The sequence below is a fragment of the Pyrus communis genome, chromosome 2 (assembly GCF_963583255.1).
Source record: "Pyrus communis chromosome 2, drPyrComm1.1, whole genome shotgun sequence".
Lineage (NCBI taxonomy): Eukaryota > Viridiplantae > Streptophyta > Magnoliopsida > Rosales > Rosaceae > Pyrus > Pyrus communis.
Window position 1 is genome coordinate 14,867,569 of NC_084804.1, and position 21,052 is coordinate 14,888,620.

The window sequence follows — 21,052 nt, forward strand, 5'->3', positions numbered from 1 at the left end:
AAAGCGTCAGATCAACCATCAACAGCAGACCACCAGAGGAAGAAGAAGCACAACTCCGGCACCCACCGCCACTTCACCATCCCTGTCACCAAAAACGGCAACTGGGTAAGCCTCTCTCCACGTCGTTTCAAGTTGTTGTTTTTCTCCCTCCTGGTTATAATACAAGCAGAGGTTAAACCACTATATATGATACTCATTTTTGTTGTTTTTCATAACATTCCCACTTTCTATTTGTTTTCATTTTCTTCAAAATCCGTGCTTTCCTTTTGTTTCCGAGTATTTATTAGTTTGGATTTTGTTTAAAGTTTGGATTTTTATTTTATTTTTCGTGTTTTTGTTTGAATGTTTGAAGAAGGAAAGAAAAATATAGGGAAAAAAATGGAGGATGTAGAGAAAGAGGAGGGAAAAAGGGTTGAGGATGGAGAAAACAAAAGGGGGGCAGATACCCATGTTCCTGCACGTGTTGAAGGGGGAGAAGAACCAAACCCCAAGACCTTTGATGGTGTAGAAATGGAGACCCAGAAGAGCGTTGATGAAAATGGTGATGAATTGCCTGGTGATGACATTCCGGGTGCGGTTGATTCGGTTCCCTCTGTCCCTGAGACTCGTGAAGATGCTAACATTGCTAACAAACCACGCAATGAACTAGATTCCCGTAATGAAACTGATAAGGTTGCGAGTAATGTGGATTCTGGTGTGCATTGTGAGAGTGAGGTTTCTGTGAAGATTGTGAGAGAGGAGAGTGGTGGTGTGAAAGGGGAGGCACTGAAGGATGATTTGGGCAGCAAAGTTAACCCGTCTATTGAATTGGGTGTCAGTGGCAAGATTGATAGTCTTGTTGGTGACGGTGGGTCGCCTCACACTGAGGACCCCATGGAGATTGAAAGGGAAGTTGATGGTGTTGAGGAAGAAAAGGCACTGAAAGATGGGGTGAGCAGTGAGGCCAACCCTTCCAATGAAGCAGATATAAGTTATAAAACTGATGATGTTGCTTGTGAGATGGAGCTTGATATGCCTCATGATAGTGAGGCTGCAATGGAGAAACTTACAGATGAGGCGACCAGCGAGGCCAACCCCTCCAGCGAAACACGTATCAGTGATGAAATTGATAATATTGTTTCTACAATGGAGCCTGGTATGCCTTGTGATAGTGAAGTTGCAGCAGAAAATCTGATAGATGGGAAGAGCAACAAGGGCAAATCCTCCAATGAGCCAGATAGGACTGCTGAAACTGATAATGTTGTTCGTAAGGCGGAGCTTGATACACATGATAGTGAGGTTGAACCAGAGAAACTGAAAGATGGGGTGACCAGTGAGGTCCCCAATATCATTGCTGAAGATGATAATGCTGCTTGTAAGGTGGAGCCTGGTATGCCTTGTGATAGTGAAGTTGCAACAGAAAAACTGATAGAACAGGCAAGCAACAAAGCCAAATCCTCCAATGAACCAGATAGTAGTGCTGAAACTGGTAATGTTGTTGGAAGGGTGGAGGTGGAGGTGGAGCCTGATATGCCTTGTGACAGTGAGTGTGCAACTGAGAAACTGACCGATAAGGTGAGCAGCGAAGTCAATCCCTCCAGTGAACTGCACATCAATGCTGAAGCTGGTAATGCTATTTGTAAGGCGGAAATTGATAAAATGTCTCATGATAGTGGGGTTGGTATGAAGAAACTGATAGGTGGGTTGAACATCAAGGCCAACCCCTCTAGTAAACCCCATATCAGTGCTGAAACTGATAATGTTGTTAGTAAGGTGGAGCCTGATATGCCTCGTGATAATCAAGTCGAAGTGGAGACTGAATCTGATGACGATGGTGAGAAAGTAGAGGGACTGAATGGTGGGGTGAGCAACAAAACAAAGTTTTCGTTTCATACTGACATAAACGAGCAACTGCAGAAACCCATATTTTATGTTGGGCGTAAGGTTGGGATGAAGAGCTTAGAACCAAAGAAAACCTTTCTCTTGGATCCAGGTGCTGATGAGGGTGGTGAGTCAGGGACTGAGGAGGAGCAAGCATCATTCACGAAGGAGGTGATAAATTTATATAAAGAGAAGAACTTGGAATTCAAGGCCCCAAAGTTCTACAAAGAGGAATTAAATTTGCTCAAGTAAATTCTTGGTGATTATATCTCTGTTGAATTTGTGTAAATTAATTAGTTAGAAAACATTTTGGCTCGATGTTAACTTTGTTGTTTCTTCTTAAAATCAGGTTATGGAGAGCTGTGATCAAACTTGGTGGCTACGACAAGGTTTGTGTGGGATTGTTTATCTCTGAATCCTGAATAGTTTTGAATAAGGATTAGTAGATTAGGTAGTATTATGCACAGCTGACAAAGAATCCCTCAATTCCCATATTGGTTAAATAGCATAAGACACAACTCCACATATATATGGATTATTACAAATTCCTATGCCGAGGGTACTATATTCACAAGTTGGGTGGCACACCTACTTCACCTGACCTCTCTTGTATGTGTATACACTTAGGTACCTAAAGCGAACAACTGCATTATTTGTTTCTCTGTGCAAATATGAAAACTTATCAAAAAGGAAGAAGAGAAAGAAAGAGAGAGAAAGCAAGCTGGCTGATGCACTTGCATAATGATTATCTTTTGTTAGACTGATTTTACTATATTGTTCTATTTGGTTTACTCTGCTTGGTGTTTCTGTGGGAACATGTAGGTTACTACGTGCAAGTTGTGGCGGCAGGTTGGAGAATCATTTAATCCCCCAAAGTAAGCAATACTGCTTTTCTTTACTTGATATCTCTCTTTTAAGCTATCTGAATGATTTACCAGGCCCAGAAAATAAAATAAAAGAGGCAGGCAACTTATTTTGTGGCGGTATCCAAAGTTATTATGTATATAATTACAAAACACTCCACCCACTCACCAAACAGAAATTCCATTTGTTTTGAGTTTATTATTCTTTTATAAACTTACATTCCAATGGCTGTTTTTTCATGGTGCACAGAACCTGTACTACTGTCTCTTGGACTTTTCGAAATTTTTATGAGAAGGTTATTCTCTACTTATAATTTTTTGAGTTTTTACTTTTTATTGTCGTCTTTGTGTTTGGTCTGTTTACCTGCGGGTTTTGGAGTCCCTAATTATTATTTTCTACAGGCATTACTTGAATTTGAAAGGGATAGACTGAATGGTGGTGAACTTCCTCTTCCTGCAGAGCCTACTAGAGTTGAGAATCGGGTAATTAGACTTAACTGATCATATATGCTGCTAGTTGCGGTTCTGTATAAGAAATTGGAAAGATGCTCAATGTTGCATGAGTAATATTAGTTTCTGGCACTGGACGTGCACAGACACAGAATTTTGGTTCTTTTTCTCTTTTGTTCTTGTGTTTCTTGGTGTCATCCTCTTGGGTTTGAATGCAGGCTGATGGCGGCCAGACTTTAGGTTCAGGCAGGGCGCTAAGGGATGCTGCAGCTCGTGCCATGCAGGGTTGGCACTCTCACCGCCATCATGGTAATAATGGTGAGGTTGGAGATGCAATTAATAAGGTCTGGAGAAATTTTAACCTCTTTATGTTTATTTGTTTTTATTCTCCGTTTCTTTTGCCGTTTTCCCTCCCTGATGATATTTCTTTTGTTCATGTATTAGGATAAGCACCTGAGTACCATGCCCAAAAGTGACAAGCAACTAAAAAATTCTGGTATGATGACTGATGAGTTTAAATTTTTGACATTTTTGCTGCCATAGTGATCTTCTTTATCTTAAAAATGTTTAGTTAACTCAGGTTTGCTAAAGCGGAAAAAGCCATCTCATATGGATTCTGGTATCCAAGTTGCTGACATGAAAGCTACAAAACCACGGTTACTACTTTCTCTTGGTCCCCTAGTGATTTTCCTGTGAATCTGTGAAAATAAAGAGTAGCTTTGATATTATTCCAGCTCAACATTTTTGCTTTCACCTTGTTTACAGAATGGATACAATGGTATTTGACATTGGACCCCCAGCAGATTGGGTAAAGATTAATGTGAAAAGATTTGTAAGTTCCTCTCATCTCACTGTTCGGACTTAACATATTTCTACTTATTAAATCCATTTAGAACTGAAACTTGACCGTATACAGAATGATTGCTTTGAGGTATATGCCTTAGTTCCTGGGCTTCTGCGCGAGGAGGTTAGTCCATGAACTAATTATGTTATCATTGTTGTTTATAAGTTTGTCATTTTGGTTTCATAGCCAAGGTCGGTAGCTCTTTTCCATGGGTTTCAAATAGGCATGCTGCTTTTATGGTTTCCAAGAAATTATATACTGATTCTGCTAGTTATATTCCCTGTGTGTATTTGTCGTTAACAATGATTATGATTCAGGTGCATGTGCAATCTGATCCAGCCGGACGCTTGATTATATCTGGTCAACCAACACAACTGGATAATCCTTGGGGTGTCACACCCTTTAAGAAGGTGGGCATAACTTTATAATTATGAGATCGTTTCATAACTTGGACTGGAGTGGATAAATCATAAAACTCAAGATATGTTAGAGGTTAATGATTTTTCATTTGGAGGGGATTAGAAGGGGATTGCTTATTGAGGAAACTTATCCCTTCCAATTTGAAGGGGGGAATTTCCTTCATGTCTAATCCCATTTTAATCCCCTCCAAGTGAAAATCATTCACCTCGATTCTCAACATTCATTGAATTTTATGATTTATCCCCTCCATTCTAATCCTAGTTACCAAACGAGCCCTCATCTGTAGTTCTTTGCAATTTTCGCGGCATGTTTAAGCCACTTAGTCGGTGGTACTTTCATATTTAATGGACCTTAACACAGTTCATGTTAATTATTAATGACATACGGATAACCTATCTGAACTCTTGCATAGTTTACCCTTGCAGTTGTATCAATTTCTTTCTGTTCAGTTGATGGAGCTACAATATGTTTTGCATCTCACACCTTCATGTTCAAATCAAACTTTTGTTATGTAGTGTGACACTATCAAAGTATAACTGCAGGATTATTAAAGTGGTTTTTTTTATAGGTTGTCAGCCTACCGTCGAGAATTGATCCACATCAGACATCTGCTGTCGTGACCTTGAACGGCCAGTTGTTTGTGCGCGTTCCATTTGAACAGTCAGATTTCTAAACTGTAGTGACTAATATCGTGTCCCAGATGTACAGTGACCAACGGTTATTCTTGAGAAGATAGAATACTGATAGTTTTGGTTTGTTCATACTTACACTTGTAGCTCCAGCCTATGCAGTTGGACGGATCTCTGATCGACCAACCAATAATTATTGTTGTCAGCAGTTATAGTTAAAATGATTAGACTCGTGTAATGCAAATGATTTGGGTCTCCTGTTATAAAGATTTGATCCTCGACCTTACGGCTTCCTGCTTTCTGTTTTAAACATAGAGCTTAGAAGTGAACTCTCCTTCCGATTTTATACATAAGGGAATGAAACGATGTTCGATTAGCATTTCTCACTCGTTGCCTGCTAAGTCAAACGACGAGTGAGATAGGAACAACAGATGGATGCACTTGTGACATGAAAGTTTTTCTCTTTTGCTTATGTATATCCTCTGAATCCGTATGTTACATGCCCTGTACACCAGAACGACGCGGATTGATTATATGAGACAAACACAGTGAATGTTTACAGAAGGAAAAAATATGGTCAGTTTACAGACATTTCAGCATAACTCCGGTAAAAGATATACAAACTCCGCCCAGTACAATCATAGAACAAAACAACCTTCTCCCTCAAATGGCGGAGGACGAAATCGAAAGGTACCTGTAAATCCTTCTAGTTTATATTTCTACAGTTTCTTGACCCTAAAACTCTATAATCCAATCCGATCGGCTACGTCGTTCAAATGTTCTTTTCTTTTCATTTTACTTTCATATCAAAGATTTGAAAATCAAGGTCGTTAAAATGTACTCGGTAACCAGACCAGCTCACGGAAATTGGAACCCGCCTCCTGCAGCACCAGCGACAACACCAGGGGCTGGCGGGTTAATGGCGACCCAGAGCAAGGAAAGTGTAATGGCAATGAGACCTGACCAAACAAACACAATGGTAGGCGTCTTCCTTCTTCTTCCCATCAAACCCTTGGCAAAAGGATACAAGTGAGCCAAAACCCAAAAGCTGAAGAAGGCACCGCCGATAAACCTCGCCCACTGAGGATTCAGAGCATAAACCTCCCTTGAAAATGCGACGATTATGGCTATTATGTTCACCATTCCAATCACAATTGGAGGGATCATGAGGGAAGTCCACTTCACAAGGTAGAGGTCAGCATATATATCATCATTGTCCTCTCCAGCTGACTTGGCTGTCAAGGTAAAGGAAATTTCAATCCCTGCCATCACTTTTAGAAGCCCTTGCACCACAGCAGCCAAGTGAGCGCTGGTTCCAGAGATGAGCCAAAACTGCTCGTTTCGCCACCAGTCTTCCAACGCGACCCCCGACCACCTCACCTCCAGGAGGGCCAGAGCAATGAGGCATATGGTGATGGTTAGCAAGTAGATCAAAAACGTGATGTTGAGATTCGCCACGATGAACTGTCCAGTGAAGAGCGAGAGTGCTGGGAGGAAGCAGTACACGATGAGAAAGATCGAGGTGAAAGGGTAGACACCGACATTGACGTAGGCAAGGCGCTGTAGTAATTTGAGGCGCATTGAGGCGAGGAGGGCATTGTTCCGAGAGAAGAAAATTTCGACAGAACCTGTTGCCCAACGGAGCACTTGGTGAAGTCGATCAGTGAGATTAATGGGAGCTGAACCTCGAAATGCGTCACGCTTGGTAACGCAGTACACCGAGCGCCATCCTCGGTTGTGCATTCTGTACCCTGTCACCACGTCTTCTGTCACCGACCCGTAAATCCACCCCACACGGTCTCCCCATTCGGTCTTGTCCTCGTACCTGTCACGGAATGTTAATTTGATGCAAATGTACATTGCTAGCACTTAGATGAAATTATTTTGAGTGATCATATTTGAACTGATACATCAACTGTCACATCATGTTGTCAGTTAATTATATACATACCAGCAAGAAATGGAAGACACGGCTTCAGCAACAGTTGTGGCATCTAGCGGATCACGAGGAGCTCTGAGAATGCCTGGAGGCCGTCCAAATTTCACTGCGGGATGATCAGCTAGGGGTCGGCCTTGGTACTCAGCAACCGGTATGGATTCCGCCAGCATTGTCGAATTTCCAAAACGCTTGGGAAGTAGATTGGTGTCAAGATCCGCGTCAAAGTCACAGGCTGTCAAAGGTTCTGTATTCGACTGTGTCAAAGGCTCTCCTGGTGTCTCAGTATCCTTCTTCACCGGCAGCTTGTCAGGATTTGGTGGATCAAAACCGTACAAGGCAAACCGCCGGAACATGGTCCCCGTTCCCACGTACATCGGACCCTGCAAACCAATGATTCATGCATACTGATTGTATGTACATAATATGTGTGTAACTTAATCTCCAAGTTACAACTTGTATCACATGCGCACAAATCGAACTGTTCGCAATTTCCATATCCGAGTACAGAAAAGTGAACCCTTTAAAAATATTGCATGTCACACGAGTTTGTAACATAGAAATTTTCTTAGTTTCGAATTGATTAAGGTACCTGCAAACCATCAAGCGCACGCATATTGCCGTCGAAAAACACGGTGTTGTGATTGGCATAGCGATCAGAGGGATCAATTCCTTCGAATCTCTGAGGAAACTGAATGTAGCAGATGTTTTCACCACCTCTGTCCATCATGAAGCACATCCCTTCACGGATAGCTTTGCAGTTGTTGATATAGTGATCACAGTCAAGGTTGAGAATGAAAGGGCCGTTTGACAAGATGGCGGATGCTCTCACCAGCGCATTCATGGCGCCAGCTTTCTTGTTGTGATCATAACCCGGCCGCTTTTCTCGCGACACGTAGACAAACATCGGCAGGCGTATATCCACATCTGTGAACTCTATGAGCTTGTCATCATCGGCACTTCCCAATAGTGAGTCAGGACTAGGAGGCTTCAACATCACCTATGCACAATGCGGCATCAAAGTTTGAGTAATATTGTTTCTGCCGTATTTACTGACCGCATGCTTATCAACAACACTCAGGAGCTAACCAGTTAGTAAGTTAATATAATGCTAAATATTCGTTTGAATCCATTCCACAATATTCCCATGATATGAACCGATCATAAGTCATCATTGAGATTATCCTTAAAAAAAATTCACTCTAGTTGAAAATCGTTTAGCCCTTTTAACAATTTTCGATTAGGTTGAATTAATTTTGTGGATCTCGAACGAAGAACTACAAATTCAAAAAAGAAAAAAAAAAAAAAAACTACAAAATCAACTGTTGAAGCCGAATAGTGGAGTGCACCCAAACAATGGTTAGAGTTGTATTAACTTACTAAATGGTTAGCGCTTGTGTGCTATATGATAGAGAATTTGAGAGGTAATCGGTGACCATGCAAATAGTTTTATTCGAATTTGTGAGAAACTAATGTTACCTGAAGAATTCCGGAATGGTCACCTTTGGCATGGTCATGGGAAGGAACAGCCCAAGTACCAGGCCAATGTGTGCCATCAGCCATCCATGTAGCCTTGGGGACTTTGACTTGCTCCAAAGGGTCAGTTCCATTCTCCCTCATATTCTTCAACTGCTTCATTTCCTCCCTGGCATGGAAAGCATCAGACCGCCTCCTGATTGAATCCGGAAGCCCGTTGATCCTCACCTTGAACTCATCATACTCCCTCTTGATCTTCCTCCTATCCTTCACAAAGTCCAGACTACTCTTGTTCTTTGTTGGGTCAACTTTCAACGCGAAGTAACTGTCAGGATTCCTCGGCTCAATGTCGTGCTTCCGGCAGAAGGGGACCCACAAGTCCGCGAAACTAGCAGCCTCCGCCATTGCCTCGAAGGTGAGGAGGGCACCTCCATCATCAGAGATGTAGCATGCTATCTTTTCAACCGGGTAATCAACGGCTAGGATTGAAAGGATGGTATTGGCAGTGGTGAGAGGTGGCTCTTTGTCAGGATCAGCAGTCGATACATAGAAATCAATGCCAGGGAGGTCAGACCGGCCCGTTGGATTGGATGGTGATGGCATGTCAAACTTGTCGTGGAGGACTTCAAGATCGGTCTGACGATTAATGGGGAAAAACTTTGGAGTCTGATCAAGAATCCAAGAGAAGGCAAACCATATTTCGCAGATAATCGACATGAGCCACAGCCATCTTGCATCATTGTTTGGATTGACTATTCTCCAATGCAGGAAGAATGATAGCACAATTAATCTAACGAAGATCAGTAACCTACAAGATGATGAACAGCATAAAATATATTTTAATTGTTAGTCATCTTAATTATAGTGCATAATAATACAATATGAACATTATCACTTCTTACAATGTTCTTATTGTTCTATAACTTTTGCGAAGCTTGTTCTATTGCGGAAGTATGATATATGCATAAAATGTTTTGTTTGCGTGAACAAATGCAACATGTACAAACTAAGTACTGAGCGAATGAATTTTTATGCTGACCTGTAGGGGCTGATAATGGCAGCCGGGATTGGCAATATCCTGCTGAGGGGCTTCCAGGGCTTGTCATCTGCATCCAGCGAGCCCCCTGGGAAGCCATCACCACCGCCATCACCATACCCATCATCTTGGGGATTGAAAGCATTGCCAACACCATAAGTCCCCTTGGTCTCAAACAACCACCTATTGTGATCAAATTCTCCCGTTTGGTTCCTCTTCATCACAGACATGTTATCCCTTTTTCCGTCAGGACCAGGCAATTGCAGCGTTCCACTGTTGTAATCCGATGGCTCATCATATTCGTCTCCTACTCTGTATTGCTCCTTGCAGCCTGGACAAAGGCCAGTGTCCTTCTGTGCATCCAAATAGCAATCTCTGCAGATTTTAAACCTACAAAACACAATTCGAAGAAAAAGTGAATGCGGAAATCCTATCCAAAAGTACTAGTTGAAATTTTTTTTTTTTTTTTTGTGATTTCTGAGCTTCACTTAGTACCCAAAGATCTTAAGATCTCATTAGCATAGTAATCAAACTAGTAATTAATTCGAGTATCGTAGCTCATACCTGCAATCACAAGGGGTTATATCAACTCCTCTCTCATCCTTCATCACCTTACCATCACAAGCAGGCATCATGCATGCAGAGCCTTTGGCTCCAGCCATCTGAGGATGAGTCACCTCCGAATCAATCACCTTATCCATGAGATGTGCACGTGTCACGCTATTGAACCCTCCGGTAAATAAAGAATTCGAAACATATTGCTCCTCTGCCTTGACAGCCACGGATGTGTCCATGGGCTGGTTATCCGGGGTGGGTGGAATATGAACTGTGTAGTTCATATAGTCCCCAGATAATTCCCCGGACATATCAAGGTCTTCTCTTGACAGACTCACATACCGTCCACTTGAAGTCCTTCGCGCAAACTTAACAGTTTGGCCACTCGAATTAGTTTTGCCTTGAGAGCTACCAGAACCCCCAGGGCTTTTTATCGCCTTCTTCGACGGTTCTCTATTCTGGGAAGTTGCCATTGTCTCGCTATACCAATCTCTCTACTTCCCTTTCTTTTCGATTACCAAATTCTTCGATCCCTTTTTACAATTTTCGATCACCGTCGTATACAATGTAGCGAAACGAAATGGTTTCTCAGGAAAATAGTAATGTAATATGCCTCCATTGAATTGGGACGGGCAGAAGTATGCCCAAAGAACTGGATGAAATGGTGGGAGACATTGTTATTGGTACACGAAGAAGGCTGTGATCGAATGTCTCATGAGATGGGGGGTGTTTTTTTACTCCAATTAGTTAGAAGGAACAGATGGTTTTTGAGAGAGAGAGAGACCGGGTCTTTGCTGATATGCCGTTTTAAGAGAATCGCGTTACGAGTTTTGAGGAGTGTGTTTGTGGAGGGAAAAGGAGGGAGCTAGCAGCTGAGGTATTATATTATAAGTTATAACCATATAACTTCATGTCTACCTGGTGCGACTATAACATTGTTATATAGTATTACCAATATTCTATTTATATATGTTAATATGTATAACAAGCGTTATCGTAATGTAAGAACTACCCATTACGTTGGAAGTTACTGGTAATATGGTTGGATAGTTACCATTGACATTTCATACCCTTTAATTAACAAAGATATTTCTCTAAATATATATATATATATATATAATTCAATAATGCTTCGTTTAGGTATAAATATTTGAATATTTATACATTTATAAGTGGTTGAATTATTTCTCATATTGTTGATTGATTTTTTTTATGAAAACACACTTGTATTTATTTTTAGTTTTTTGATTGAATAAAATAAAAAGAGTTGTGCAGGAAGAGAAAAGAAATGTGTTTAAACCAATTCTCTTTTATAAGGCCTTGTTTGGCAAGCCATATTGCGAACCGGATAGGATAAATAGTACAAACCCAAGTGTTGGCGTAGTTTTGCACTAAATAGTACCCGGATTAATTAAACTAGACCCACATCCTTATACGGTATACACCTGCTAAATTATCCAACCCAAAACCTTTGTATTATTAGTCGGGTAGGAAAACCACGCTGTGTTCTCCCTCTTTCTCTCCCATCGCGTCCCTATCTCTTGCATCATGCACAAGACTCATTCTCGTTACCGTCGTTCAGTTGTCGCCTCCGTCAAGATTTATTCTTCTTCTTCTTTCTATTTTGCTCTAAATTTTTGGTGAAGTTACAGTTCCTTTCAAAATTAAGGTTTTGAACCCCAGAATTTAAATTATGTGAAATTAATTAGGGTTAGAAAAAAATTTAAACTATATGAAATTAATTTGGGTTGGAAGATGAAGCTTCTTGGCTCAATTTCTGCGGTTGCGACGATCCACCACGATGTAAATTCAATTAATCGATTTCCTTGACAGGATCTGCTCGACGACCTGCAAGTCGCCTTTTTACCGGAATTTGGACCGGGATCTCACCGTCTGCGCTTGATTCTAATAGTGAAGATATTAAATTAGTTCAAAATATAAAGGAAGAAATTACTAAACTTAAGCCATTAACATTACCATTAGATAATAGTTACAAAATAGTTGAAACATATGCTTCATTATTAGGATGGGCAGGTATACTATACCATAAAAGGCATAAGGATTCACCAAAGTCTGACGAACAAGTTTGTAGATATTCATCAGGAAAAATTAGTGATGTACAGTCAAGATTACTATCAACAGACTTCGAAATTTTAGGAATAATTAACTCACTCGAAGCATTCTCTTTATTTTTACATAATCAAGTATTTATGATTAGAACAGATTGTCAAAATATAGTTTCTCATTATAACAAAATACATGCTAATAAACAGGCAGCCTGAAGACGAGTTAATTTTGTTGATTCAATTACATGAGATGGTTTTAAACCAATTGTTGAACATATAAAAGGTAATGACAATACATTAGCCGATATCTTATAAAGATTAATTCTTTGAACATGAATGGAATATCGTGGACCATCATCCTCAAATAGCACAATAGCACAATATCACAAGGCAGAAGAACACTTTTCAATAGCATAATGATGCACCATGGACCTCCACCATTTAATGGATTCCAAAATAGTATAAGCAGACCAGCATCACCACCAGTACCTACTTTCAATTTTAATGGCAATATTGTTGAAGGAATCAAAAATCCAATTCTGAGGTATAGGACAAGGGTACCAAAACTCTATGATAAACAACATGTTCTCTTAGATAATTTTTGGAACATTCAAATCAAACAGCCAATTATGAGATTAGGTCATGAAAAACTAATTAGAGCCTTAGAACAGGAGTTTGATAGTTTTAATTTCAATTTCCATTAAAGCCAGCATCATATTCATTCCCTTGAGCACAACCTTCAAGTCATTTCTAGAAAACATGAGTCATTACTTAGTAAGTTTACCAAAATGAACCAAGAACTCCAATATCTTAGAATGCAGTAGAAGGCAAGTGATACCCTGAAAAGAGAATTGAAAATAGGTTTGGAAACTGATCAGCATAAGAATAAAGGAAAAATGTTATTGAACCCATAGAACAAAAGGCTAATTAGTCCATAGAAGAGATTAAGATTGAGCTCTTAGAAGAAAACATTGAAATGGAGCAATATGAAAATAATGAGTAGCAAGCATCTGAGTAACAAAGAAAAACAACAAAAATATGAAAGTTTTTTTAGGAATTTACCTTTAGACTTAATATTAGATGATATTTTATTAGAAGAAATTTCAAAAGCAAAATTAAGAATAATGCCACCAAACATGCAAAATGAAATCCTTAGCAGAGCATCACAGTCCATGAAAGAATTACAATTACAATTACAATGTGCTTTGTATCAGTTAATCTTTGATCCAAAACTAGGGATGAATATTATTACAAAGATGTATGCACCATGTTTTTGTGATAGTACATAGAATTGTATTTGTAAACCAGAGCTTAGCATAACTGTGGCTAGGATTAACATGAGAGATTTTAGACCATGATATTTTAGCTATGAGCATCAGAAAAAGCATAATGTGGTAGAAGTTACCCTTACTTTACTATTAGAGTTTGGCTATCTTGATAAAATATTCATTAACTATATTTCCCAACTAGAATTATTTCCTGAAAAACTTATAAAAGTGGCAGAAGATTATCTAAAAAAGTGGAAGGAAATTTGCATAAGTTTTATTAGTAGTCATTCAGATTGGTATGTACATATACATAAGGAGAAAGCTAAGCATATAGCCATGATTAATGAAGAGTCCTTTAGATTATCCCCTATCTCTCCACATAGGTGGACTCCTTCATACAAAAATATCCTAAAATTTCGAGGGATCAAAATGTTTGTCTTAGATGAGTTTGAAGATTTTAGGTATGATATGATATTAGTAGCAGAAGAATAAGAAATGCATATTTACAACAAGTCGAAAGCCCGTCATCAGACATACTGGAAGCCTCAAAATTTTAAAAGAGAAATAGAAGATATGTATTACAAGGTGAAAGAAGATAGAGAGAGATGCAGAGTAAGTAGAAGGTGATGAATAGTACTGGAATAATTTGACATAAGAAGAGCTACATAACATCGACAACTTGATGGAAGCATGAAGAGTTGGCAGCAAATTAGCATAAGTTGAATAACATTATGTAAAATAATGCATTTCCAGACAGAAATGTCAACATCATTGTGGACCTCGCTACAATAATAACATAATAGCATAAGAGTAAATAAAAAAAAGAGCTTGATCCATTACAGACTTTTCATACACAAAATGTCCTTTTGGTTAAGAATGAATAGTGCTAGGTCATTTTCATTAAAACTCTCATTATTCTATCGATTTTTTTCCTTTCTTTTTTTCATTTTATTTACAATTTTTGACATTGCCTTTCATAAAATATAAGGAAAACTAATGAAAAATACTTGAAAATTTTGAATTTTAACAATAAGGACAAAATAAAGGGTAAAGTGAATGGTACCAGGATTGACTTTTTAGTGTAAAAATATGGTTTTTTGTTAAAATGAACAGTACTTGTAACTTTTCGTTAAAGTTCCCTAAAATATAATGCATTATTGCATAGTTGGTTTTAAGTCTGATTCTACACTAAACGCCCGACTAATTTAATCAATACTATCCGATGTATAAATTATCCTATCCGATTGAAATAATCAGTGCTGCCATGCCAAACGAGGCCTAAGAGTGATTATATAGTACGAGGCGTCAATATGGCAGTGTTCCAAATTTATCAAGTGTGCTGCCTAACTTTTTAATTTTTCTGTATAATGTGAAGTCATGATTAATTTGTGAAAATAACACCTTGACGTCTCTGTTTCATTGAAATGTGAAATTCAAAACGGTAATTGTTAATCTTGATAGTTTGATTAAGTTGCTCCTGATAGGATCTCTCTTCAACTTTCACTCAAATGTAAAGAATAGTAACTTTTATTAAACTGAACGACTTATACAACCACCAACCTTTCTTCTACACCCTTGTAATAACTAATAAAACTACAAACCCAATAGCTCAACCAAATCTGTTACAAACAATTGACACATGTACTGTTAGGATGATGCCACTTGGCATCATATCCATACCCCCTCCATGAAAGGAGCCTCGAGTCCTAGGCTTGAAATCTGGAAATGAAGCACAAGCTGTAAGCTCAGGTTCAACATTCTCTATATCACTAGGCTCATAATCTCCCAATCCGTGTACATCCAGCAAAAGTAATTCTTTATACACAAAAAAAGACCTTTAAAATACTTTTATTTTCAATGAAAACAAAGGATATTTTTCATACAGAATTCTAATTCCTCGTGAATTAATTTTTTAACATTAGGCTTAGAGTGCGTTTGTTGCACTTGATTATTTCGGAATGGACTAATTTCAGGATTAAACTGGGCTGACTTAGTAAAGAGTTTGATGCAGTGTCAAACTAAGAAGAAGAATAACGAGATAACAACTTACAAGGAGAGATCAATCAATCAAGTAAACATTATGAAGTATTAAGAATCAACCAATTCCAAAAACAATGGTGAAAACTTCAAGCAAATAATCAACAATCACATTGGAGATATAGCGAAATGTTGCAGAACAATCAGTAACGAATATCAACATTTTTTACACAAGTAGGTTAGAGGACTATAATATAGAAAGACACAGGGTTTAGAGCGACCCTCTAACTTGTAAGCAACATACGGTTCAAGATGAGAAAAACAAATACAACCAAAACCACAATACAGTTCAAGATGAGGAAAACAAATTAAGACAACCAAAAACACAAAGGTGAGAATAAGTGGGAGGATAACCAAAAGAACCCAATAAGGAGTGATCCAATCGGGTGCGGGAAGGATATTAAAAAGGTAAGAGGCACAATGTGTGAGGTAAGCCGATTGTCTGGAGAATGGAACGAATAAGGGTGGCAATGCCATTTTGTTGTGGAGTGTAGCTGCAAGTATAACGTTATTCAATGTCATGTTCATGACAAAAGGTTAAAAAAGATTGATTGACATATTCAGTACCATTGTCATTTTGGAGTACCATAACACGAAACATGTTATGAATTATGGCAACAAAATTTTTAAAGTGATCAAAGACCTCATATTTTTGTTTCACATGATAAATCTAAGAATAATGGGAAAATTTGTAGTCAAAAGTACATAATAACAAAAACCATTGATAGAAGTAACCGGAAACATCCACACATTAGAATGAATAATATAAAAAAGGGAAGAACCACGAATGATGATTGGAATAAAAGGTAATTGAATGAACTTGCTAAGGGCACAATTCGTACAAAAGGATTTATCGACCTTGACAGTAGGATGGAGACTAGAACAAAGACGAGACATGACCAATGATGACAGATGACCAAGACGTTGATGCCAAGTTGTGGTAGAGATAGCTGCATGGGCTTGAAGGATGGTAGAAATTGTTGAGGACAAAGACAAAGGATAAAGCCCATTTTTACAGGACCCTAAAAAAGTGACACACCAGTAACTAAGTCATACATTTGATTAAAAATGAGGAGCAAAGACAAATAACACTCAATTATCCTGTGTAAAACGCTCAATAGACAAAAGATTTTAGGAAGGTCAGGAAGAAAAAAAAGTAGGGGTGTGATATCCACACACTTCATTTTACTTTTCACATACCTTTTTAATTTTTGACCGTCGGATCGGATGAATTAAAGAAGATCAACTGACAGAAATTATCAAAGGGTGTATGAGAAGTAAAATGGGGTATGTGGATAGCATATCCCAAAAAGTATTGCGAAGATTAAAATTAGAAGAACTAATGGCGCCTTTACGTAATCGTAATGAAAATAAGAGGAATTGAATTGAGGAGGAGTTGAAATGGAAAGAAGTCAGAATCAGATTTTTGTTGAAGCTGTTTACTTAAATGTTTTGGAATCGGAATAGAAATGACACTAATTCTATAAAGATGTTTACTAATTCAGCAGAATGAGAATATAAACCAGTATGATTACTAAAATGGCCTTGTCCAAAATCAAATATTATATATATATTTTTTTAATAAAATTTGATATAATATATAATAGTAAGAAAAAAATTAAATTGCTTTTTTTATTTCATTGACACATTAAAATGCCCTTTTTTTTTAGTTTTAAATTTAAGTATTTACTTTAATATTTAAATTTTCTTGCTCAAGTTATAGTTTCTTATCTTCGGCATATGCATGAAATTGTGCATAATGTGAATGAGTATTGAGTTGTGCATAATGTGAATGAGCATGGAAATAAAAAAGAGAACTTTAACGAAAAGTTATCGGTACTGTTCACTTTAACGAAAAACCACATTTTTACACTAAAAAATCAATCCTGATACTATTCACTTTATCCTTTATTTTATTTTTATCGTTAAAACTCAAAGTTTTCAAACTCTTTTCATTAGTTTTCTTTAAAAAAAAAAAAAAAAGTAAGGAGTTGTGCATATTGGTTTATAAAGGATAGTCTTGAAAATAAAAAAAATAAGTGACAGCATAAAGGGAACAAAAGTGTCATTTCGATTCCCCAAGCATTTAACGAAAGGGATTCCCATTGTTTATTTATTTATTTTTATAAAAATGAGAATTAGTTAAGGGGTTCAAATTATATCGAACTTTAACGATCTAAACCGTCTATTTTTCAAGTTGCACCTCTTAGATCATCATTTCAAAATATTAGCCAAATCAGAAATATTTAAATATCTAATTGGGTTCAAAAAAATTAAAGAATACGTTGTTATATAAGAAACAATTAAATTTTATCTTGATAATTAAATAATCAAATAATTTCGGATTGAATTGAATCTTGCAAGAATGATCTACGAATCGAGACTTACAAAATAAGTAGCTCGGATCGTTGAAGTTTAATGACCCTACACCGAATTTCTGTTTTTTGAAAAAAATTAGAATCCATTTGCATAAAGAACATATATATATATATATATATATATATATATATATATATATATATATATATATATATATATATATATATATATATATATATATATACCTCTGGTTAGGGTGAACAACTATCTAGCTTCATAATCTCGAACGAGGATTCTCTTTGTGGGGATTCTGAAGATCTTCCAATCATAGTCATTCATCGTACATCGTGCGATAAAAAATTATTGTAAATTTTTTTATATTTAAATTTAAATATAAATAATACCTGATAAAAACTAGCACGATAAACGAATGTGATTGAAAAATCCCTAAGATCCTTCCAAAGAGGATTTAAAGAGAATCCTCATTCTATAATCTCAAACCCATTACGAGTGGATCATACTATTCTTTGATGATCTTTCAGTTTTATGCGTTAAAAAACTGTTTGTTAACCAAAATTTCTTATAATAACCCTTCAACACCCCTGTTCACTTCAATGCGGTAAACATGTCCAATGGGGGAAACGACATAAGCTACAAATAAAAATAAATTTGAAAAACCCACTTCTCCCACAAACTCTTGGCTAATTTGTAGGAGATGAATTGAATCGCAGAGAAATTGAAATTTGATTTGAAGCTATTTATTAAAATTTTCTGAAATCGGAGTAAATATGGTAGATGCCCAATTCATTTTAATTCATAAAAATTCATTACACGCTTCAGAAAATTGCAATACAAATGAAGGATGAACCAATCTCTAAATTTGAGTAAAATTTTCATACAGATTTGAATCTCCCTCTTTTCCCTTGATTTGATTAGGTTTTTGGGTCGGCTGGGATGGGGTTCACTTGCAAATTAAGCAAAAGATATTCGTACTATCAGATCAGAGGAATAAAAGAGTGAAAATAAGATCTCAGTGACTTGAAATTATCTTCAAATCCCTCGAGGTCGAGAGAAGTTGCAGAAAGATAACGCAGATTTAAGTAACATCATTGACCCACAGATATACACAAAAACATATAATTAAAATAAAAACAAATTGAAAAGAAAAAGCATCTCAGATTTATATTCCCCATAGTTTTCTTCACAGGCAATCATAGTCCAAGGATAACGTTTATAAGGGTGTGATTGGACTTAACCCTAATGACTGTCCCTGGTTTAATCTATTTGTGTTGTCCTGGGCTTGGCCCACCCCAAACAAGAACATGTTCCCCACAACCATCCAGCCCATCTAAATTTATCTGTTTTGACATTTAAGCTCTTTGGAGACTACTAAGCAAGTAAGTACGAAACATTTTAAGTGATTTAATTAGAAACACGTTAAATTTGTTTGTGCTTGTTCATAAAACAATGGCTTACTTTGAGCAATGCTCCTTGTACTCTTCACTAAAGCTCAGACACTATCTGTGCTCTTGTTACATGTCCTAATATTGCCCCATTTCATTAATTCCGTCACTTGAGTATCTAGAATGTTTTTGATGATCAATAACACTTTTATCCTTCTAAAAATAAAGGATAGTGCTAAAGCTTTAGTATACAATTAATTGAGAGTGCATCAATGGTTCGTTTGAGCACATCGTTTCATCACAAGGAAGTGATTTCCGCACAGTCGTATTGTTGTTGGTATGAATTCTTATGTTGTTGAAAAGGGGTGAGATCATTAGTATAATACATTTTGATGTCTTAATGCAGGCTAGAGTATTCCACTTCACTTCAGAAGTTTTGACACCTCCCTCAATGCGACCGACCTTATTCATGGCAATGTCTTCTTCCAAAAAGTTTGGAGGTCTTGTGTTTTTCGATGTGAATCTGTCGTTGCCTCTGTGGAAATCGCACGATGAAACGAGGAAGTACATCGACAGAGCCTGGAACGAAGCTGATATTATCAAGTTTTCGAGGCAGGAATTGGAATTCCTTCTTGATGAAGACAACTATGCGAGGAAGAGGAACTACAGGCCCCACTATTATGCTGAGGAGTTTGAGCAAACCAAGAAGCGGAGAGATTATTACCATTACACGCCTGAGGAAATATCTTCGTTATGGCATAAAGGACTTAAGTTCCTGTTTGTGACGGATGGAACTCTTCCAATTCGTTACTATTCTCCTTCGTTTCACGGTGTTGTGATTGGAACGGAAGCTGTGCTCATAACCCCATTCACTTGTGATAGAACTGGTTCTAGAGATGCAGTTGTAGCTGCTATCATGCGAAAGCTGACAACTCACCCCGAGATGTATGAAGACCAAGATGTTTTGGAAAGGGAACTTCGATTTGCAGTTGCAGCAGGAATTATATCGCAGTGGACGATCGGTGCTGTTCGAGGTTTTCCGACGGAAAGCGCTACTCAAAATCTGAAGGAGCAGGTTTATGTGCCTTCGATGTGGTAGTAGTGTACAAACTTGTTCATTGTATCGTATGATCTCGTTAGCGTTGAAAATTTTGTCAATGTAGGAAGAATATGTAAGAAGAAAGATTGTATCCAGCGTACACTAGTCTAGCATTTGAATTCACATTACTCTTGCAATTGTAGCAGAAACCAAATACACATGGGCTTTAGAAATGGGAATTGCTTTTGGAGCAAATATATTCCTCATAATCCTCGTACTGTATAGCGCACCCAAGCAAAAGGAGCCCCCATCTAATCAAGGAGAAAAACTTGTGTACGGGTGCCTGGATCACGTCAATTGTAGGGCAGCTCTCACAAAAGCATTAAACTCTTGTATTTTACTCACGTGTGGCTCCTTATTGGTCTCATCCAATGTGATAAATGTGCTAGTAGAGTAACTCTATCGAGGTTTCCCTCCTACAAACAATAATCACAAAGAAAGCAAGTAGTTCCACCTGTGGATCATCCCGTGCCTCACTATGAGCTTGATTTTTTTTAGCACGGGGACGAATTTCGCAGGCAAAGCTATTCTATTTCTAGTAGGCAAAGAAGAAGAAGAAACTCCTCAAGAAGAAGAAGAAGAGGAAGAATTTGAATTTGAAACCTCCGCTTTCATTATTAGCGAAAAGAGTACCGTTAGACCAGAGCTGCTTGAATCTCTTCACTCGAGTAAGGCTGGGGGCCTTTCTCCAATATGTCCTAGTTAGTTTCAATAAATTGCCTGCAGGACAACGACAAGTGAAAAATCCACTTGAAATGTATGAAACTTCTTTCAATTGGAGGTTGTGTAAG

At 37.8% G+C, this 21,052-nt stretch overlaps 2 protein-coding genes, 2 non-coding genes and 1 pseudogene across 4 annotated transcripts; 2 read left to right on the plus strand and 3 right to left on the minus strand.

Moving 5' to 3' along the window:
* Positions 1-384: 384 nt before the first annotated feature.
* Positions 385-5,347, plus strand: LOC137725594 (AT-rich interactive domain-containing protein 3-like; annotated as a pseudogene).
* Positions 5,348-5,455: 108 nt separating this feature from the next.
* Positions 5,456-10,683, minus strand: LOC137725593 (cellulose synthase-like protein D4). Its single transcript, XM_068464329.1, has 6 exons — positions 10,079-10,683; positions 9,518-9,904; positions 8,482-9,286; positions 7,595-8,002; positions 7,018-7,385; positions 5,456-6,891 (listed from the first exon to the last, which is right to left on the minus strand). The coding sequence occupies exons 1-6, from the start codon at positions 10,540-10,542 to the stop codon at positions 5,925-5,927; spliced, it is 3,399 nt and encodes a 1,132-aa protein (XP_068320430.1). The 5' UTR covers positions 10,543-10,683; the 3' UTR covers positions 5,456-5,924.
* Positions 10,684-18,781: 8,098 nt separating this feature from the next.
* Positions 18,782-18,878, minus strand: LOC137727195 (small nucleolar RNA snoR27). Its single transcript, XR_011067765.1, has one exon. It is a non-coding gene; the product is annotated as a small nucleolar RNA snoR27 (small nucleolar RNA).
* A 48-nt stretch (positions 18,879-18,926) lies between these two features.
* LOC137727194 (small nucleolar RNA snoR26) lies at positions 18,927-19,026 on the minus strand. The gene has a single exon (XR_011067764.1). It is a non-coding gene; the product is annotated as a small nucleolar RNA snoR26 (small nucleolar RNA).
* Positions 19,027-19,511: 485 nt separating this feature from the next.
* On the plus strand, positions 19,512-20,525 carry LOC137724836 (fructokinase-like 1, chloroplastic). The gene has a single exon (XM_068463511.1). It carries the CDS (start codon positions 19,512-19,514, stop codon positions 20,259-20,261), a length of 750 nt encoding a protein of 249 aa, XP_068319612.1. The 3' UTR covers positions 20,262-20,525.
* Positions 20,526-21,052: the final 527 nt, after the last annotated feature.

Excerpts from the sequence above, each read along its gene's own strand:
- LOC137725593 (XM_068464329.1), bottom strand. The coding sequence starts at position 10,542 with ATGGCAACTTCCCAGAATAGAGAACCGTCGAAGAAGGCGATAAAAAGC. Across the intron at positions 9,905-10,078 it reads ATAACCCCTTGTGATTGCAG|GTTTAAAATCTGCAGAGATT; the intron begins GTATGAGCTACG and ends TGTGTTTTGTAG. Across the intron at positions 8,003-8,481 it reads ACCATTCCGGAATTCTTCAG|GTGATGTTGAAGCCTCCTAG; the intron begins GTAACATTAGTT and ends CATTGTGCATAG.
- LOC137724836 (XM_068463511.1), top strand. The coding sequence starts at position 19,512 with ATGTTGTTGAAAAGGGGTGAGATCATTAGTATAATACATTTTGATGTC.